Genomic DNA, 19,127 nt, shown 5'->3' with positions numbered 1-19,127 from the left:
ACTGCCCATACATGATGATTTGGCTGCCATTGCAATAACGTGCCAAAACATGTGGCATCAGACATTTTCAGTGCATAAACAGCTTGAGCACGTTAGCAATGCAAATGACACCCAATTCTCTGTCTGATGTGATGCTTAGCCTAAGCACAACCGAAGTAAGAATTTAAAATAAATAAAGCAATAATGCTATCATGGCTAACAATAAATGAATACGGACAGACACTAACTTTCACTTTTTAATATTCCTTTTAACCATATGAGCAAAAATAAATACTACTCAATGTGAATCTTAAATATAACCTTTATTTCTTTACAACAATTCTCTTCTGCATCAGAGTACAAAACATTCATGATTATGTATGAAACCAGTTTTAAATAGAGAATGTCAGAAGACTCTTAACGGCATAGGGCTTTTTTAAAAACTGACTGGTACTGAGAATATACAGAAACGGAGCAGGCTGTTGCAGTTACTACTGAATTTATATATAAGGCACTGCATGTTAGACTGTAGAAGTTTAACTACATGTAGGCTACTCTACAGTAGTAATAATTAAAGAAAAACCCCATTGTCGTAAGCCCAGTGGCTAAGTTGAGCTTTAAAACAAACACAGAACTGAAGTGGCTAATTCCACGTCATCAGTGCTGTACGAACAAAGGGCTATAACAGAGCTACAAGACAACAAACTGCTTGCTTTTGCATGGATCATGACTGCACTATACTGAATCCATCAATACATGTTCAGAGTACTAGGATTGATATTTGGTAGTGTTTTATATCTTGGACTAGGAACACAGGCATAGTAAAGCCACTGAAACCAATGTAGATGATCAAACCCCTTCCATTGCATTAGCCCACTGGGTCCATTTGTGAGAAACACTCATAAGTTCTGCCAGACTGTTGGCAATGCCATCATTTTCTGGCTGTATTTATTTTGGCTTTGGCCCTGTGTTACCCATCTGCCACTGAGACTCGTTACAGAGGCGCATTCAGAATGAAAAAGAATCTAATCTGGATTTATTAAAGTGGCAGAATCCAGCCATACAAACAGCCCCACCTAACCCTAACCCTAACAATTGACGCCATGAATGCTCTCACCAATTTGAAAACACCTCTGAACATGCATAACATTTTGTTGCCAGATTGAACATGACTTCACCTTATTCATTCCAATGCCTTAGTCAATACTGAAAGGAACAGTGACTGGGTAAGAGGGGGCATTAAAAATACTGTTATGCCCAGAGAGCTACAAGTAAAATAAAGTGAAATAAAAAATATAGCTAATGGCTATAGATTAGCTATTCATTTGTCATTTGTCCATTTCCAACTTTTAGCTCAAAACACATTAAAATACAACGGACTCACTTCCTGGTGCCAATATTTTCATGTGAATTAACCAGTTATGTGGGCTATGAGGTCAATGGCTGCAACATAACTATGTGAACATCCTACACTATGACTCGGATGACAGTGACTTATAAATTATTAGTCCAAAAATCTGATAGTGTTTTTATTTCTATAGATTAAAAACAAATGTATAAAAAGGTTAAAAGTAATTTTAACCTGAGTATTTTAGCCATATTAGCCATATATAACTCCTGTATGACTGGAGGCAGCTGCTATACCTTACTGCCAGTACCAGCTAGTAGGTTTAAACTCAGCATTAATCTATCCCTGAAGCTATTCTTTAACAATGAGACTCAACTTATATTGTCTCAGTATTCTACAGCTCATGGATCATCATCACTGCTATGGATGTAAGCAAGTTTTGAAGACTTTTTGGTAAGGTGAAGTCCCACAATGCTTTTGATTAACTGCTAGATGGTTGTGGAGGCCTTCAGTATGAAGTCACTTATTTTGGGTGTTTTCAAATGAAGATGAAGAGGAGGGGTTGGGGTGTGAGAACTGCAGACTTCTGCATTAACACTGAAAATGAACAGTAAGACTCTCAACACCCCCCACCGAGAAAGCAGTCCATAATATTTCGCCATTATCGCAGTAGGTAGCTAGAATGTTAGCATACTGGATAGGTTTAAAGATGTAAAGCAGCAGTGCTGGTGGCTGTTAGAAGGTGTAGGGTCCCACGACGATGGTCAGACGTAATAAGGAGCTGGTGCGATAGTTTGTGACGGTGTGGTAAGTGATCATCTCTAAGTCGACAATTAGCTCTAGAGGGCCCACTAGGGACTTGATCAACACCAACATCGCACTGACATTACTGGAACGCTGGAAAAGGTAATATGGTCAATATAAAGGGATAATTCGGTGCTCCCACAGTTAAGTTTGAATGAAGACAATGTTGACAGTTAGTTTAAAAGCAAAAGCAAACACTGATACCATTGTCCTTTGTATATTTTATGGCATATCTGCATCATTATGCAAACTGTCAGTTTAAATCATTAATATTACTGCATCATAATTTAATATAATGTACATCAGATCACATATAATTATTTATGACTGTTGTAGGACCATAGAACATTTATTAGTTTTTCACAAGACAACTCTTTAATGACTTGAGTCTGAAATAAGCTGTTTTATAACAATACCATATTACCAGCATATATATTATACACACTACTTCTTAGTTATTACTCACCCTTAAGAAGAACTCTCCCCCCTCATTGCCAGCTCTGATCCTGAAGGTGTTGTGCGTGTTAGGATAGATGTTGGTGGCTTGGATCTGGAAGATGTCTGCCGGTATTGCGCGTTCCGAGTGAATGCTCATATACTTGTAAACAACCGATTGCGGCAGGCCCCGACACACACTGGTGGACTGGCACACGCACCGACTGGAAGGAAGGAAGAACACATTTGACCATTTTTCACACATTTAAAATGGCCGGCTGCAAGCCATTCCAAAGGGTAAGATAACAGTACAAAGGTCGACAGCAACCTTTTCCGTTCGGTTTGGTGTCAAGGGTGCCGCAAGAGCCGGTCAATGTGGCGCACAAAAACATTTGCATTTTGAAGAAACAGCTGCTTTTGAGATCACGGCCAGGTGGACTTACTTTTCGGATGTGCGAGTATAAGGCTCCTGGCAAGGGTTGAGGGGGTAGCAACGGTAGCCTCCGAAATAGTTCCAGCACATCTCCTCCTCTCTACATTCATGGCCTGTTTCACACTCGTTTATGTCTGTAAGAACATAGGGAATGGAGAGGAGTGAACTCTTCAAACTCTTCGTACTCAGCATTTTGTTCCTGTATCAGAGGTCGATGCTGTAACTACAGTAAGATTAGAACAGAGGAGTCACATATCAAGGAGGTTTATATTCTTGTAGGCATTTAATACAGTTGTAGTGCAAGTGTTCATAATTCCCAAATCCCTATGGAAAACAAATTTCATACAAGGATGGTTTCCCAGGCTTGTACTACATGGCAGTGGCAGTGGTGATTCACCATTGAAAAACTGCATTAAATCCGGGATTAGCCTTAATCCATGTCTGGCAAACCATCCCATACAGTATTAAGATTCAATACCCTGGCCCCTCTGTTACTGTAAAAAGGGAATCCTGCAAAACATGGGACATCCCTTACCCTGTAGCTCAGGCAAGAATGGAGTTTATTCAGCATGAAGACACTCACCCACACATACACACACACATACCCACCCACACCAAAGAGTTCTGCACCATCAAAGAGCCCTTGAAACTGAGGGGAGCTATTTCTGACACAGTGGCAGGAAAGATCCATCAGAGTACCCTCTCTCTCCCTCCAACTCATTCACCCCAACATGGGGGAGAAGGAAAAAAACAACACAGTTGTCCATTTGAAACACCTAGAAGAAAAAGGTCTAACAAATATAAATCTCTGAAAAGGGAACTTTTGCGGGGGCAAACACTGAAGTCCTGTTTTTTCATGCTCGGGTTCTTGCATTCTTTCCATGATAGTGTGGTCAAGTGTGGCGAGCCCATATTCCGTTATATATCTCTTGTGAAATTGAGGCATCCAGTTTGATACAGATCCGAATGGGGCGGGGAGGGGGTGTGGAAGCGTGGTGAGGTGTATTTCTAACTGGATGAGGAGGAGGAGAATGTACCTTGACACATTCTTGTTCCATGGAGCTGGTATCCTTCGGGACAGGTACAGGAATATTCGCCTGGGCTGTTGATGCACGCATACTGGCACATGTAGGTCGAGAAGGCGCATTCATCAATGTCTGGATGCCAATGGGAGAAAGGAAATCCATTCACAACAGACACTGCATCTGCCACGACATATACGCTCACACACTGCCAAGTCACCACTGCATCATAAGAGTTTCCAGCATTAACGATTGCGCTAAACACATCTTGCACCAAAGCAAAAACAGACTTGCAGTCAGCTTTGTATTCCTTTACAGGGCCAGATACTAAATACCTCACCATGAAAGCAAAACCCTTGGTTTATTCTAGCTATTACTTGGTTGTGGATGGGCAGAACACCTATGCTAAGCGAGTGCTCATCTGGAGCTAATGCTAACTTTAGCCAGGTTTGGTACAGAGGTACCACACCTGTACCTACCCACACAGGAGACTGAGTCTGGAGCCAGCTCATAGCCCTGGTTACACTGGCAAATGAACGAGCCCATTAGGTTGTAGCACTGGTGCTGGCACGGTTGACTGACCTGACACTCGTTCACGTCTGAAAGAGAACAGCAGTCAGGGCACACGGTCAGATGCTGTTTAGCCTCCAACATAAATACAGTGGGAACGAGGTGATGAACGATTATTAATTAGAACAGTGGAACTTCAACAGCAACCCAGTATTATTTTTTTCTGGTATAATTCCTCAAAAATAACTTACACGTCCTACACTTACATTTCTAACACTTCTTTTAAGACAATATATTAATGTTTTTCGAGCTATTCCAAGACTCTCCTTAGGTTCAAAGAAATTCTTCAAAGATTCAGTACATAATTTCTGTAAGCCAGCTAAAGTGTTCTACTGCTGGTGAGAAGATTCCAGATTCGCTTGCTATAGTGCTTCTACTTATCAAAGAAAGTGAAACATCATAGTAAATTCAACAGATAATATATTGTTAAAAAACTCTGGAAATTACTTTTGGAATGCACACACATTACAGAGAAGTGAGGTCAACACCTACAGAATTCTCAAGCTCATATGACCACAGAAATGTACAAGACAACAGGTAAATGTAGTTTAGATGCATGCTGTACAGCTTTGGGACACTAAAAGATCATTAGGATTCTTTGCATTTTATTAAAAAATTCAGGATTCAATTAGCAAAATTATTTAGCAAAAAAGAGTCTACATTAGACTCACTCTCCTCTGATTAACAGTATGCACCCGCAGACAGAAGATGGGTATGAACCCAAAACAATGAGCACGGTTTTGAGGAACAATAGCCCATACATATAAGCTGAGCACAATCTCTTTTTAACACTTCTGTTTTTCTTCCTCCACTCACTTGAATGGGCTGGGTATGAGGGAAAAAAAACTGCCTTTGAGTCTTTAGCGGATGTCCTGAAAGCGTAAACAAAAGCCATTATGGGACAGATTCAGCTGAGACTAAGGGTATTCTTATTCCTTCTAGAGGAGAAGTATTCTCTCACTCTCGAATTCTTCCAAACACACACACAACACACACACACACACACACACACAGGCACACTGTGTACACAAGAGCAGAAGAGGATGCACCGGGCTGGATTACTCACCCACACAGCTGTGGTTGTTGCTAGCAAGTTGGTAGCCACTGTTACACTCACAGTAGTATGAGCCAGGTGTGTTCACACATCTGTGCATGCAGTAGTGCGATAGGAGGCACTCATCTCTGTCTGTAAACATACACACATGCACACACACATGCATGCACACATGCACGCGCGCACACACACGTACGTGCACACCCACACCCACACACATACTTACAAGTGTGCGTGCATGCACACACAAAGAACAAGACCTTGCAGCCAATTTGTCTCTTCGGTACAACTGTCTAGGCCTGTCCAAAGAAATAATTATCTAAACATTTTTACATAACATGTATGCTGACCCATGCTATCCTTTATCCTAATATTGGATATGTAGATTAATTATATACATTGACACAAACTGTCCAAGATAAAAAAAAATCTATTATGGCAATAATCTTAAATCAGTTATAATTGTTCTCATTATAACACTTCAAGCCTAAATTGTATGTTTGTGACTGTTTAGTAAATGAGTGACCAATGAATACAATTAATTACAAAAACTAAATTAATCAAGGGCTTGTTAAATAGGTGTTAAATCAGGTATTAACAAAGAAAAATTTGTGTTGACTTTGTAGCAGGCAGATGATTAATGCGAGATGTAAGAGCGAGCAGGTGTCTCACCCACACATCGGTCACTGCTCTTCTGGTATCCTGGCTGACAGTGGCAGAGGAAGGAGCCTCGGGTGTTGTAACAAATCTGGTCTTGGCTGCAAGTGTGTCTTCCCATAGTGCACTCATCTATGTCTGCAAACAGATTAAAGTAGGAGGTCAAAGGCATGGGGATGCTGTTCAGTATAACTAAGCTTATTGCCACAGACAGTAAAAATATAACATTAGTATAGGTTTTCAAGTATAGGCAATATGCTTATGTTTTTTTCCCTATTGGAAGTGTCTTGTAAACAGTTCTTTGGATCATCAGGCAATATATGACACAAAGATGGAAACTTAATAACTCCACATGGCACATTACTGAAAATCGGGACCAAAAAGTCTTTATTAGGACTTTTTTTTTTACTGCTGTGCCTTAAACCACCTGTATAACTCCCATTGTCTAAACATTACAGAATGGTAATTCAATTACATCATTTAATAAAAGTAATTCGCTGACAACAACTGCCAAAAAGATTAATATGTATATTAAGCTACCATGGTTTCACTGGCAGGACACTTAGAATATAAGTAATTAACTTATAATATAACTAATTTCGCAAAACATTCCATTCTGTGCTTGTCGGTCCATCCCTTACTTCCATGATTACTGGTGCTATACACTTATAAAATCCTGCCATGACTCATCAAATCTTGATTCTTACCCAGAGAACAGTCATCCAAAATGCCCACAACTACTCATCATGCTCAGAAAACAACACAACACACACACACACTCTCAGACACACACACACACACACACACACACACACACACACACACTCTCTCTCTCTCCCTCTCACACACACACACACACACACTCAGACACACAGACACACACACACACACACTCTCTCTCTCTCTCTCTCTCTCTCTCTCTCTCTCTCTCACACACACACACACACACACATATACATAAACTGTTAGAGGGCTTGTTTGCATATGATAATCTTCTGCAATATCAGTATAGCAAATGCTAATACTGCGCTAATGCTTAACAATCAATGTATGGTGTAGACCTCATGTCCACATGATGCCCACTAATGCAATCTTGTCCAATTTTGGTCTTAAGAGAAATTTTCCAGTGCACATGATATCATTTACCCTAGTCTAACGCATGATGGGCTAATTAATTTACTAATAAGTCAAGTCGGGTGTGTTCTAGCATTGCACTACATCATTACAACTGTCAAATACAAAATATTGCCTTGATACCATTGGAGGGAATCACTCAACTATGCCAAAAAATCATACACAAAATGGTGAGTGCATGCTTAGCAAAAGTGATTATAATGACCTGATTCCATTCCACATTAAAAACAATATATACCCACTTGCTAAGCTTCGACAAAATTCTACTGCCAGTTTATGCCATCTGAGTGACTATTCCAGTGAGTCCTCCATCACTGATTTGATAGCTAATTTACTATTACCACAAGTCAGACATAAATAGTACTAATTTAATTATTTAAATCAAATGAAAATATTTACATTTATATAGTTTACTGAAATGAGAACAGATTTAGATGGTAAACTCAAAATTGTGGAAGCTAAACAACTGGTAACTTGTTAACCTTTCTCAACTTGTGTGCTGAGGGATGAAGGGATGTTTTAAAATAAGTTTATACTTTTTCAATTTGTCTCCCCACTATCTTTCTGACTTTTATTACAACTGCTGCTTTGAACCGCAACAGGTATTATATAAAGGATTTTCACAATCCTACACATGATCAATCTACTTTTGAGTACATAACAGATTTTGGGTGGTCTGTGGTTACCCACCCTGCATTGCAAATAGACAACAAATGGGTCTATTAACCTTTTGCTTTTTCTGAAATAACTCCATGGCACATTACTGAAAATCAGGACCATAAATTAAGACTATATTAGGACTTTTTTAATGCTGTACCTTAAACCAACTATATAACTGTCATGTCTCCTGTATCTGTGGTAAGGCACACACATCATGGCAATGTGATCTGTGTAACACACAAACACACACACACACACACACACACACACACACACACACACACATACACACACAAACACATGCACACACACACAGTGTATGTGAGAGTGATGTCATGTTGGCCACCAGCCCCACCTGGAGTCTTAAGTCTGAGTAAACAAAGTTGGGAACCCCAGTTGGTCCCCATTCCGCTTCCACCTCCCAAACCTGGCTTGACCTACCATTCAGCCACCAAAACTGGGGAGGGGGAAGAGTAGGGGAGTGTAGCACTCAGCTAAAATGAGCAAACCCCACAAAATGTTTGTGGAAAAAGTGATGAGCATTACCCCTCTCATTTTGTTTCTTTCCTGTTCTTTAATGCCTTTTTTCTACCTCATTTCATCAATTCACATTTTTAAATTACATATAAACTCTATAAACTTTCTCTCGCTCTTACTCTCCAGTCATTCAGCAGCTGGTTCAACCTATCTTTCTGGCATGAAACCCTTTTTAAAAGATTACCCCACCCACCAAAATTGCTCCCTTAAGTGGATTCCAAGTGATGTTGGGGTAAAAATGAGCACTGACAGCAATTGAACTACAAAAGAAGCATCCCTAAATAAGACTAGCCAAAGCAGGCACCAGTAGTTAAGTCAGTCAGGTTGGTACTTGAGACATCTACCTTTCATCAAACTCTCCTGAATCTATCTTAAATCCCTCTACACTCAGCTTCAAGGGATACTCCTGCTGTTGGGGGCCATAATGACCTCACCTGAAGTTCAGCTGTCAGGATTTGCAGGAAAGTCAGACATACCCAGTCCTTCTAAACTCATAGCATGCATGAACATGCCATTTTACATCTCCTATACACCAGTGACTTGTTACATTGACAATGGTTATAGTAGCAAATAAATCTTAAAAAATACTGCGTACTGCACAATCACGACCCATGCGGAAGACCAAAGGTTAGGACCATCAGGCAATTTAGTTAAACTCTCTATATGTTGCTGCTATTGTACAATATAGGGCATAATAAGACTTAAATAATCCATTGTATTTCTATATATGTTTTCATAAATCAATCTCTTGGAATTTTTGATTATCCACACCAGAAAGGAAACAGCATCAGAGTATAGGCAGTTTGGAATCACTGCCATAGTTTTAAACACATCTGTTTATAATGTACTTGAATGACAGTGAAGCTGAGAGGACATCTAGCTGCCCCGTGTTCTTTCCCAATGAAACTCCAAGTCTTATGCCAGCAGTTGTTTGGCTATAACTCACATGTAATGTTCTTTTTTTCCCCTACCAGATTTTCACTGACATGATTGAACTTGTTGTAATCGCCACACTGGGGGCCGGTTTGTGTTTTCACTCAGCCATTGTAATGGAAAGTGGGAACTCATCCAAAACACTACTTGAGTCATCTCATTGAACAGTAATGCTGTTTGGTTCCATTTCTTAAATGGTGTAAACCCCTAAAGAAACAAAAAAATCATCAGCAGGGGAAGTGTTTGAAGTTAACAAGCCATTAAATTTCACAACATCAGATTTATATGGCCCTTAAGGGAATACATTCACAAGGACCTTAAACATCTTTAACAGTTATTTAACACATTACAGTACAAAATAGATATAGCTGCTGTAGTTACCAGGAAGCCATAGATGATACAGTACAAGCAGGATCAACTAAAAGAGATCATGTCCTAGGACCTTTATTTTATTGGCCTTTTAGTGGTTTTCACTTCAGCAATGAAGCACTGCAGATCAGTTTCAGGGTGAAAACTGCAGTTCATGTCTCGAATCTGCTCCAAAGCATCTCAGATGGACAGGAGGAATTAACCTTCCAAATAATCTATGCTCAGTTGACCATTCCTGGGGCAGTGGAAGTCAGGGGTGCTTTGATGCTTGATCAGTCTAGGCGAGCAGTTCGGACATAACTGCCTTCCATCAGCCAAATGGAGTTTGGTTCCATTTGGGTCTCAAGAAAGAAAGATACGTATCATGCTGGCAAGCCATACAAGAACTATAAAGTGATTAATTCACTTCTTGAAATTCTCTTTGATGATTGATGATGATTCTATTGGCAGCTTCTTCAAAGGTATGACATCACACCCAGTTTTTTTCAGGACAGCTCCAGAATTAAATTTCTGTTAGGAAAATATTAAAATCATACTTGTTAGACAACATAATAGGCAAAGAACAGTGATGATTTTCTGGTCCTATTACAATGCCAGCCAGGGAGAGAATATTACATAATCTTTGCATGAGATGAATGGATCTAATAACAAACCTTAAAGCCTTGCACAGGTCAACCTCTGCTAAACTACACCCAGGAATTTGCAGCAACCCAGAACACAAGCTTGCAATAACACAACCCATCCACATTAACGCTGAGAAACATGAGGAATCAAGACCTGCCACCTTTGATGCAACAGACTTTAAAACTGTAAAACAGTGCCAGAAAAAAGAAGACCTCCAGAACCTGTTCATACTTTGAGGATAAAAGCAATGCTCTGTTCATGACTACACTCATGGTACTAGCATAGCAATGCAGGATAAAGCAGTGTGATCAGTGTGAACGATGGGTCAACCTTACTGCCCCATATCTACTCGGAGAATCCAGGCCTTGACAGTAGATTAAAATGACTATTCAAAATAAATATTTTCCTTTGATCTGCCAGCTGTTGGTAGCCATGCTGAAATTATAGTCAAACTTCAGTTTAATCACACTAAATGTCGACAATTGGTAAAAATGCTAAAAGCAGGTGGTTGACGTTCTTAAAAACAAGATGACCTGGTGATGAAGTTCTGCCTAATACAATACCAATCTGTCTTCTGTCACTCAGCAGTATATATGCTATAGTGCAGTTCCTATACAGTTGCTAGGCAATCCTTTAATTCTTCCAGCATGGAGGACCTAGATAAAGGAGTATGGCATCCCGGATGGTTCTTTTGACCTGATGCCAGATCTGTTGGTTTAATTGGCCGGATGACTCTGGCATAGCACGGAGAACAGAAAGAACAACAATTCCTCACCTACGGGGCAGGAAGCAGCTGGAGTCCAGCAAATACAGTCCAATAATAACAACAACATTGCACGCTTCCACGCAGTGCCTTGCTCATCTCCTTGGTCTTGCTCTTTCCACCATTCCTCAGGCCAGGCTAAATGCTGTGTGCCAAATATGCAGTACTACACAACAGAAAGCCAAGGAACAAGGACAATGTACAGAAACACCAGTTTAAACAGGAGGTTCAGAACATTCATATTTTCAGATGGCACCATTTTTTCTAAGGGAGTTTGGTTTTGAATGAAAAACTCATGTGAAAATGACAGCTGCAGTTATATCACTGTAAAATACAGTGTTCTACTGTGCCTGAAAGTAGTTCTAGCATTCAGCTATCAGCTTCATCTCTCCAATAATACTTTCAAAATTACATATCTGAGAGATATGTAAACATTGCTGACATCTGATCTGAAGGAATTTCCTCGAACAATTAGCTCACTATTTTGGGGACATAAGATCCTTTACCACTTGGACTCAAAATGCAATGCAGTTCTCTAATGAATCATTGACGCCCTTGTGCTTTTTTGATCATCTACAGCCAACTTAGTTAAAATAAAACCTTAACCATCAAGACATACTACAAAACCAATGTTGGAGAAGATTCTCATTGCAGCTTTGAGATGCCTGAAATTTAACAACCATATTCTTAGTGATCTGTTTCTGGTCATGACTGCAACATTCTTCCCGATTATGAACTGATCTGATGCCTATCTTAGAGGTGAGTCATTTCTTCCATAATAATGCGCAAACGGAAAAAAAAACACCTTCCAACATTCCAGAGCAAGTTGTTCATGAGTATTGCATCTCTAGTGAGAACACAGTATGGTACTTCATGCTCATAAATAGCTAATTTGTGTTTGTTATGGCAAAAGCACAACCAGTGACTTAAATGGTCATCACTTTCTCTCAAGATTATGTGAGATCTCAGAAAAGTGGAACTGAGAATTCCTGAGAAAGGGCAAACCAAAACTTTGAGACTTTTAACTGTGAAAAACAAGGTTATAAGTCTCACACCGACATCAGAACCAGCAAATTAGCATTTTTTCTTACATTCGCCTCTGGAAGCATAAACTACAAAGCTCACTGATATAATTCACTTTAAACCAGGCTGGAGCACCATGACTCAAAAGACTCAGAAGAGGATGAACAATGAAATGGAACTTGCTAACCCCAAGTCAATGCCGAGAAATGTCTGAGGACTGCCCTCGGGAACAAATATCTTAAAAAGTATGCCATTGCTCTCACAGTTACAAAACTTCAGTTATGTTACATGGGATAGTTTGATACTACAAAACTAAAATCCACTACACAGTGATTTGTTAGGATATAGGCATTCTTAGTTAGCCTGATAGACAAGCCAAAGACCTGTCATCTGCAGTGACATCTGGATTTGATATAATTCCATTAGGAAATTGAGGATAGCAATTTGCACATCATGCATGAAAGCCGCGTGGAAACTACTATGAACGACGGGCTAGGCAGAGCTGAAGGTGATGCAGTTGTTATGTCCACAGGCACAGACACAACTTTGCACCCCCCACCAATTAAATAGCCCCTCCGCCCATTCGTTAGGGATTTAGATGTATCCAGTAAGGGGAGAAGTAAGAGCACTTTAAGAAGTAGCCTCTTCAGTCCAATAGGAAGGTAGGACTTGGCTTGAGAGCTAAGGCAGATAAAGAACTGGACATTGCTCTTTCCCCCAAGTGTTCTTTTTTTTTGTGCATATAAGATTCCACCAAATTCCACCACACTGCTCTTTGAGTTGTGTTCCTGAGACCCTTCTTGGTTCCTAGTGAGAATGGCTGTCCACTGGCTGTAGCTACTTGATCAAAACCATGCAATTTTATTTCACTCAAAATACACTATATATAACGAACACAACAGACATACAGTAGTTGGAACTAATTTAGCTCATTTCCAGGCTCCTCTTACCATAAATACATGACCTTATGCTGCGTCAGCCTAGGCAGTTTATAAATAAATATGATGAAAGGTTCCATGCATCATCAGCGAAACTGACCGATTCAAGTTCTGAACAGTAATGTTCATTTTTCTCGCCGGTACCGACCTCACCATGGCTGAACCAGGGGGACAAGCAAGTGCACTAAAAAGGGACCATTTACATGCATCTCTGATGTCCTTTTTCCAGCAGGTCGTGGAAAGAGCAAGTGCAATTGCTATAGCTGCCATATGCAGAAACATACAGTGATATGGTGAACGAAAGGATAAGAGAGTTCATGTTGCTTCTGACATTTAAGCAAAATATAAGTGATGAGTAAGCGAAGCATTATTTAATGCCCTGGGGTTTCTTCATTAATGGATTTTTTGATAAACAGACTGCATGTCTGTGCCCCAGGCTGCAAAGCACAATTTAAAGCCTATTAAGCACTAACAACAGATGAGAAAGTACCTCCAAAGGAAACAAAATCCTGATTAAGACAAATTCCCTTGGAAATCAAAGACAAGGCTCTCTGCTGGTTTGCTAGCTGTGACAAAAAATGCGTTTCAGCAAGTATTGCCATTGTGCCTTCTACACATTACAGCTCAGAAATATATGATTATTACTAAATGCTTTATGAGACACAAATGCAATTACACAGAATTTTTCAGACAGTTCGATATAATCTGGACTACTGTGTTGTAGTTGAATGCATTACATTCATTACACTAAATACAGGACACAACTTAATAAAATATGATAACATAATGTAGATAAACACAGATACTCAACATAGGTATTCCTAAAGGAGCAATAAACCTTTTTTTGGTGTGTTTAGATTTCCAAAGACTTGGCTTTCCAAGGAACACATAATCAGCTATTCGTTTTCTCCTGATAATTAGGTCCAGTGTTCCCATGTAGTTTGTCTACTTGAAATCCATTCATGATTTATAAGCCCCATAAACCTGAATGGGAGGAATAAGCCCTAAATCAACATTTCAGGATAAATACTTGCACCTTAGACAGTCACACCAGTAGCTGTTATTTTTCCTTGAGTGGATACACATCTTAAGCCGTAACTCTTACAAATCTGACTAAGCCCACCCCTGTCTCACCCCATTCCAAGAGCTGTTCAACATGTTGGCTAATGAATACATGAAGCTTCCTCTCTCACCAATTAAGAAACTGAACACCACTGGAAAGGCAGTTCTTGTGGAGGCCGAACTAGCCACAAAATGAAATGAACAGGCTATTAAAAAGGAACATTACCAACCTGTACGGAACATGTAATTACAAAAGCAATGCTCTGAGTTGAGGTTTCCCTTAAGATAAATGCTAGATATAATATTACACATGAATACATTTTGAAATGGGAGCTGGTCAGTTACCTGAAATGCATTTAACAAAGAAATATGAGTAAAAATTGTAATCTTTTATTCTTTCTTTTCAAACCAATACCCTATTATTGGTTTTAGTAGGGTCAGGCATGTGGTGAATGTGATTGTAGTCAGTGTTTTCATGCAGTATTTGAAAGATATATTAATAAGGAATAGGAATACTGTTCATTCTGTATGTGTTAGCACCTTATAGCTCCACTATCTGAAAGCCAGCAAAGCTAGCAAACAGCTAATACCACTGTCAAAAATCTTCCTCCTTAATTCCTTTTTGGATATTTCTAGCATGGATTACAACAGACCTGTTCACTTGTGGCTAATATTAGAGCACCGTCTTTTCCTAACATTCACATCAGAAAATAATCTTGCAGATTTTTTTGTTTTGTACTGACTGTTATTATAAGTCTGAGTAATGAGTTGAAAGGCAGGAGCTGGGTTTACCCTGGCTCTTCCATGCAGCAGAAATGGGGCATCATAAAATCAGGAGAACAGGGAGCTTGCTGACTCATTCAAAGACATCAAGTCAGCTTTCGACTTAGCAAGAGTTAACCAACATATACACACACACATGTACACAAACAATCAGATGCACGCACGCACACATCCATACATGCACACACACACACGCACTCTCTCCACATCCTTTCTTTCTCCATTACTGTGAGCAATGCCACTGTGCTATTAGATTGCAAAGCTTCTTCATCTGTATGCAATCAAAGAGAGTCCCAGAGCCCACCGAGGTGCTGACTTATGACTAAAATAAACCGGCAAAGCACAAATGGGTGACCACAGACCACAGCAGCAAAAAGAACATGCCAGATACATCATCCATCATGGCCCTCATTTGACCTGAACTGACATCAGCTTTACAGTGGCTTCAGACGGAACTGTTCGGGATCAAGTCCCGCGCTGCATCGTTCCACATCTGTGGGACGTTCCATGCCTTCCATCTTTCCAAGGAGATGGGGCAGAGGCCGAGCGTGCGCCATCCATACAATTCAATGTCTTCACAGGGATTCACGCAGCTTTGTGCAAAGAAGGTTTTGAGTGTTTCAAGCATTTCGCACGTACTGGTTAATTAATTGTGCTTAATAACCTGAAGAGGGAGCCACATTCTAACTTGTATCACACACACACACACACACACACGAAAAATCTTCAGTGAAGCAAATAAGAGGAAAAAATAGCATAAATGAAACCATTAAAATTCCATATCTGAAGAACAGTAATACAATGTTGGCTACACCCATCCCTTATGTCCCCTGAACATCCAAAACAAGAAGTAATGGGCATGTTTTCCAAAGGATACTGAATCCAAGCCAAAAACATTCCAAGCCAAATGCAGCCAATTGCAGTGAAAGTGTAACACAGGAGTTAGTAGGCTCTGACTGCAGCCAGCGGATACAGCAGGGGTCATTTCTCACTGCTTTCTCACTGGTTCTCACAAGTTGACAGATAAAACATCACTGGGCAGTCAGGGTCAACAGGGTGAGTGTGGTTGCTTTAAATCCCTGCTTCCTTTTGTTGCTCCATTATCTTAGACCTGTTATCCTCCTTTTCGAACTCCTGAATGAAGCCCTTACTGATGATATGAGTTACATGAGTGAACTCTCATAGTATACTCTCTGCCATGCTGTGTGGTAACAGATTATTGATGGCTACACCGAAGACACCCACTTGCTGCCAGTTAAAGTATTTTGTTTTTTAAGAGGCAGTGATAAATTCTTACAGCATTAGGAGCCAAGCCTTTGTTCAGGTCTTATAGAGATACCTTCAACAGTGACACTATTGTCATAGTCACTATTGTCATAGTGTCATAGTGTCAGTCCATCTGACTAAAAGTATTTATGCACATTCAGGTAATCCACAACAGATTACATTACAGAGTACAAAGCAATGACTACACAGTTACAGCACTGACTATAGTAGTTACAATGCAGTCTGCAAATTACAATTACATCGGTGTTCACAGATTACAGTACTTCAACCTGGTTATGGTAGACCTAATGACTATGGGTAACCATGGGTTCAACTACAGTTCACAGTATTGCCTACAGATGAAATAAATATACCACTATACTGTAATATTCTGCATTTTGTTATTTCTCATTCATTTTGAAATTCAGTGGTGTGCAGTCAGGAACATGTAACCCTACAGAGAAGGTGTAACAAAAAGTGGATGGAATAAATTATCAAAACATATTTCATAAATAATATTATATATATATATATATAATTTTTTTTTTTTTTAAATCAACCTATTCAACCAGGCCACTTATTCTTAGTTACTATATGAGGAGAGAGGTACTAATCAAAATTGCTCATTTGTATAGCTGCAGGGACTCGTCTCTGTGTACGTGCCCATGTGTCCCTTGTGGTGATGTGTTCCTTTCTTTTTATTGAGGGGGGCCGGTATGTGTTATGCAGAAGGGGTACCCGCTTAATGTCCTGCACGCGATTGTAAATCTTTCCATCATATCTCTTCCTTACCTTTAGGCTATATCCCGCTGTCATTGACTTAGTTATGATTGTCATATGTGGACATGACGCGCACCTACCTCTGCAGCTCTGCTCGTCGAGGGTGAAACCAGGACTGCAGGCCATGGGCCGCCGTGGCCGCACCGTGGGCCGTACCGGAGGGTTGGGGGAATTTTGCTCCTCAGATTGCTGTGACTGATCGTCTCCGCTACTGACATAGATTTGCGCGTTTGGGGGGAGGCAGAGATAGCCGCCAAAATGGTTATAGCACTGCATTCCACCCTTGCAGGCGTCAGTGACAATAACGCACTCGTCGATGTCTGTTGAAAGACAGCAGAGAGGATACTTGAACTAGTGCAATGATTTTGAAATAAATTTCTAACAGACTTATGGAGTTGGTCACAATCTAGGGATGCTGATGCCATTTCATACCTTTGCACGCTTGTCTGACTGGATCATATTCATAGCCATCTGTGCACTGTCGATAAGAGAATGTTCGCCATTACTTGCAAGCTTCGACGTGTTTGAAGTACTTGGATCTCTATCAACAAATAAACGCTTATTCTGCGGCAAATAACACGTTAATTCCTAAACCCCACCACGTTGCTCCATGATTATGGCATCCAAAAGCAGACAGTGCTCATTTAGGAAAACGGCCTTGTCGATAACAATATTTATTTTAATAGCTGTATAAAACCACTTGCCGTATAAGAGACGGGCTCCTCTGGATCTTGGGCGACGACGCAGACGCACACTGCAATTATCACGGAGATTCCGAGCATCGTGATTGTTCTGTGAAACAAGCGTGGTGGAGGCGTGAACGAAAGCCGATCTGGAATCCAGGGGGCCATGCTTTTCATGACGGTCCACAGCGTTTAATACCCAGTTATTACATCACTTGTGGAACTGCTGAGCAAGTGTGAACGCGTCCCCCTGGTGAAGCGCTATTTTCTTTGGCACAGCTCCAACCAGATCTCCTCCGTTTCAGCGGCTGGCGTTTTTCCCTTCTTTTTCTCTATGAATCACGTTTCCCGCTATCCATTCCAACTCAGTTAAGACAAGTCCGATCAGTAAGATTAAGAAGTAGACTAATTATTGCTTGCCGTATCAGTTAGGTTTAGTTCAAATGTAAGATCGGGGAGCCATCTTTTAAAATGAAATCACAATGTCCAACAAAAGAATTAAATAGAGCCACGTGTAGTGTAAACGCATCCATAAGAATCAAAATACCGCCAGCCTCCACTAAATAAAGTCAGGCGAAGCATTTGAAAATAAGACAATTCAAACTTTAAAAGTGTTTTTCTTTTTTTTAAAAACTTTTCCTCAGAGCCTACAGTCATGGATAGTGCGTCAGAAAAATAGCTGCATCACCTGGAGCGGATGTACTTTCACAGCGATCACTTTACTGAAATGTAACCTACCTGGCATTACCTGTAACGTTGCTTTATTGTTCGGTGAACAGACTTGAATACGAAGTGCTTCCCGCTGTGTAGGCACGCAGAGCGACGGGAAGATTTGTAGACGCGCGAGGACGATTTAGTAGCTATAGTGTTACTGTAATCATAGCGAGCGCGCGTTCCTCGCGGAATGCACGGGGGCGGTGCCGTGGACAGTGGACAGGTTGTACTGTAAGCTATCGCCGATTTTTATCGGGATTGCTCGTGTGTGTGTGTGTGTGTGTGTGTGTGTGTGTGTGTGTGTGTGTGTGTGTGTGTGTGTGCGCGTGCGTACGTGCGTGTGTGCGTGTGCGTGTGTGTGTGCGTGTGCGTGTGTGATACAAGTTAGAATGTGGCTCCCTCTTCAGGTTATTAACCACAATTAATTAACCAGTAGCGTGAGTGTATCACTGACAAATTAGCTCTTATTAGACTTGAGTTTCAAATGATTGCAGATAAAGTGGGTTTTGTTAACAGTTTGTCAAGAGTCCTTGATCGACAGCTATGCACTGAAACA

The 19,127-nt window shown here is 40.4% G+C and overlaps 1 protein-coding gene across 2 annotated transcripts; it reads right to left on the bottom strand.

Moving 5' to 3' along the window:
• Positions 1-283: 283 nt before the first annotated feature.
• On the bottom strand, positions 284-18,831 carry efemp1 (EGF containing fibulin extracellular matrix protein 1). 2 transcript variants are annotated; one of them, XM_027024984.2, is made up of 11 exons: positions 18,596-18,831; positions 17,879-17,966; positions 17,607-17,652; positions 17,255-17,494; positions 6,318-6,440; positions 5,658-5,777; positions 4,501-4,620; positions 4,037-4,156; positions 3,010-3,133; positions 2,598-2,790; positions 284-2,224 (listed from the first exon to the last, which is right to left on the bottom strand). In XM_027024984.2, exons 2-11 carry the CDS (start codon positions 17,954-17,956, stop codon positions 2,063-2,065), a joined length of 1,326 nt encoding a protein of 441 aa, XP_026880785.1. In that variant the 5' UTR covers positions 17,957-17,966; positions 18,596-18,831; the 3' UTR covers positions 284-2,062. The 2 variants fall into 2 exon arrangements, with proteins under 2 accessions (XP_026880785.1, XP_026880786.1); XM_027024985.2 differs by having other exon boundaries at positions 18,606-18,831.
• Between the last annotated feature and the right edge of the window lie 296 nt (positions 18,832-19,127).

This window comes from Electrophorus electricus, chromosome 9 (assembly GCF_013358815.1).
Source record: "Electrophorus electricus isolate fEleEle1 chromosome 9, fEleEle1.pri, whole genome shotgun sequence".
Taxonomy (NCBI): Eukaryota; Metazoa; Chordata; class Actinopteri; order Gymnotiformes; family Gymnotidae; genus Electrophorus; species Electrophorus electricus.
The sequence above is the reverse complement of the archived record's forward strand: the minus strand, read 5'-3'. Positions and strand labels throughout refer to the sequence as shown.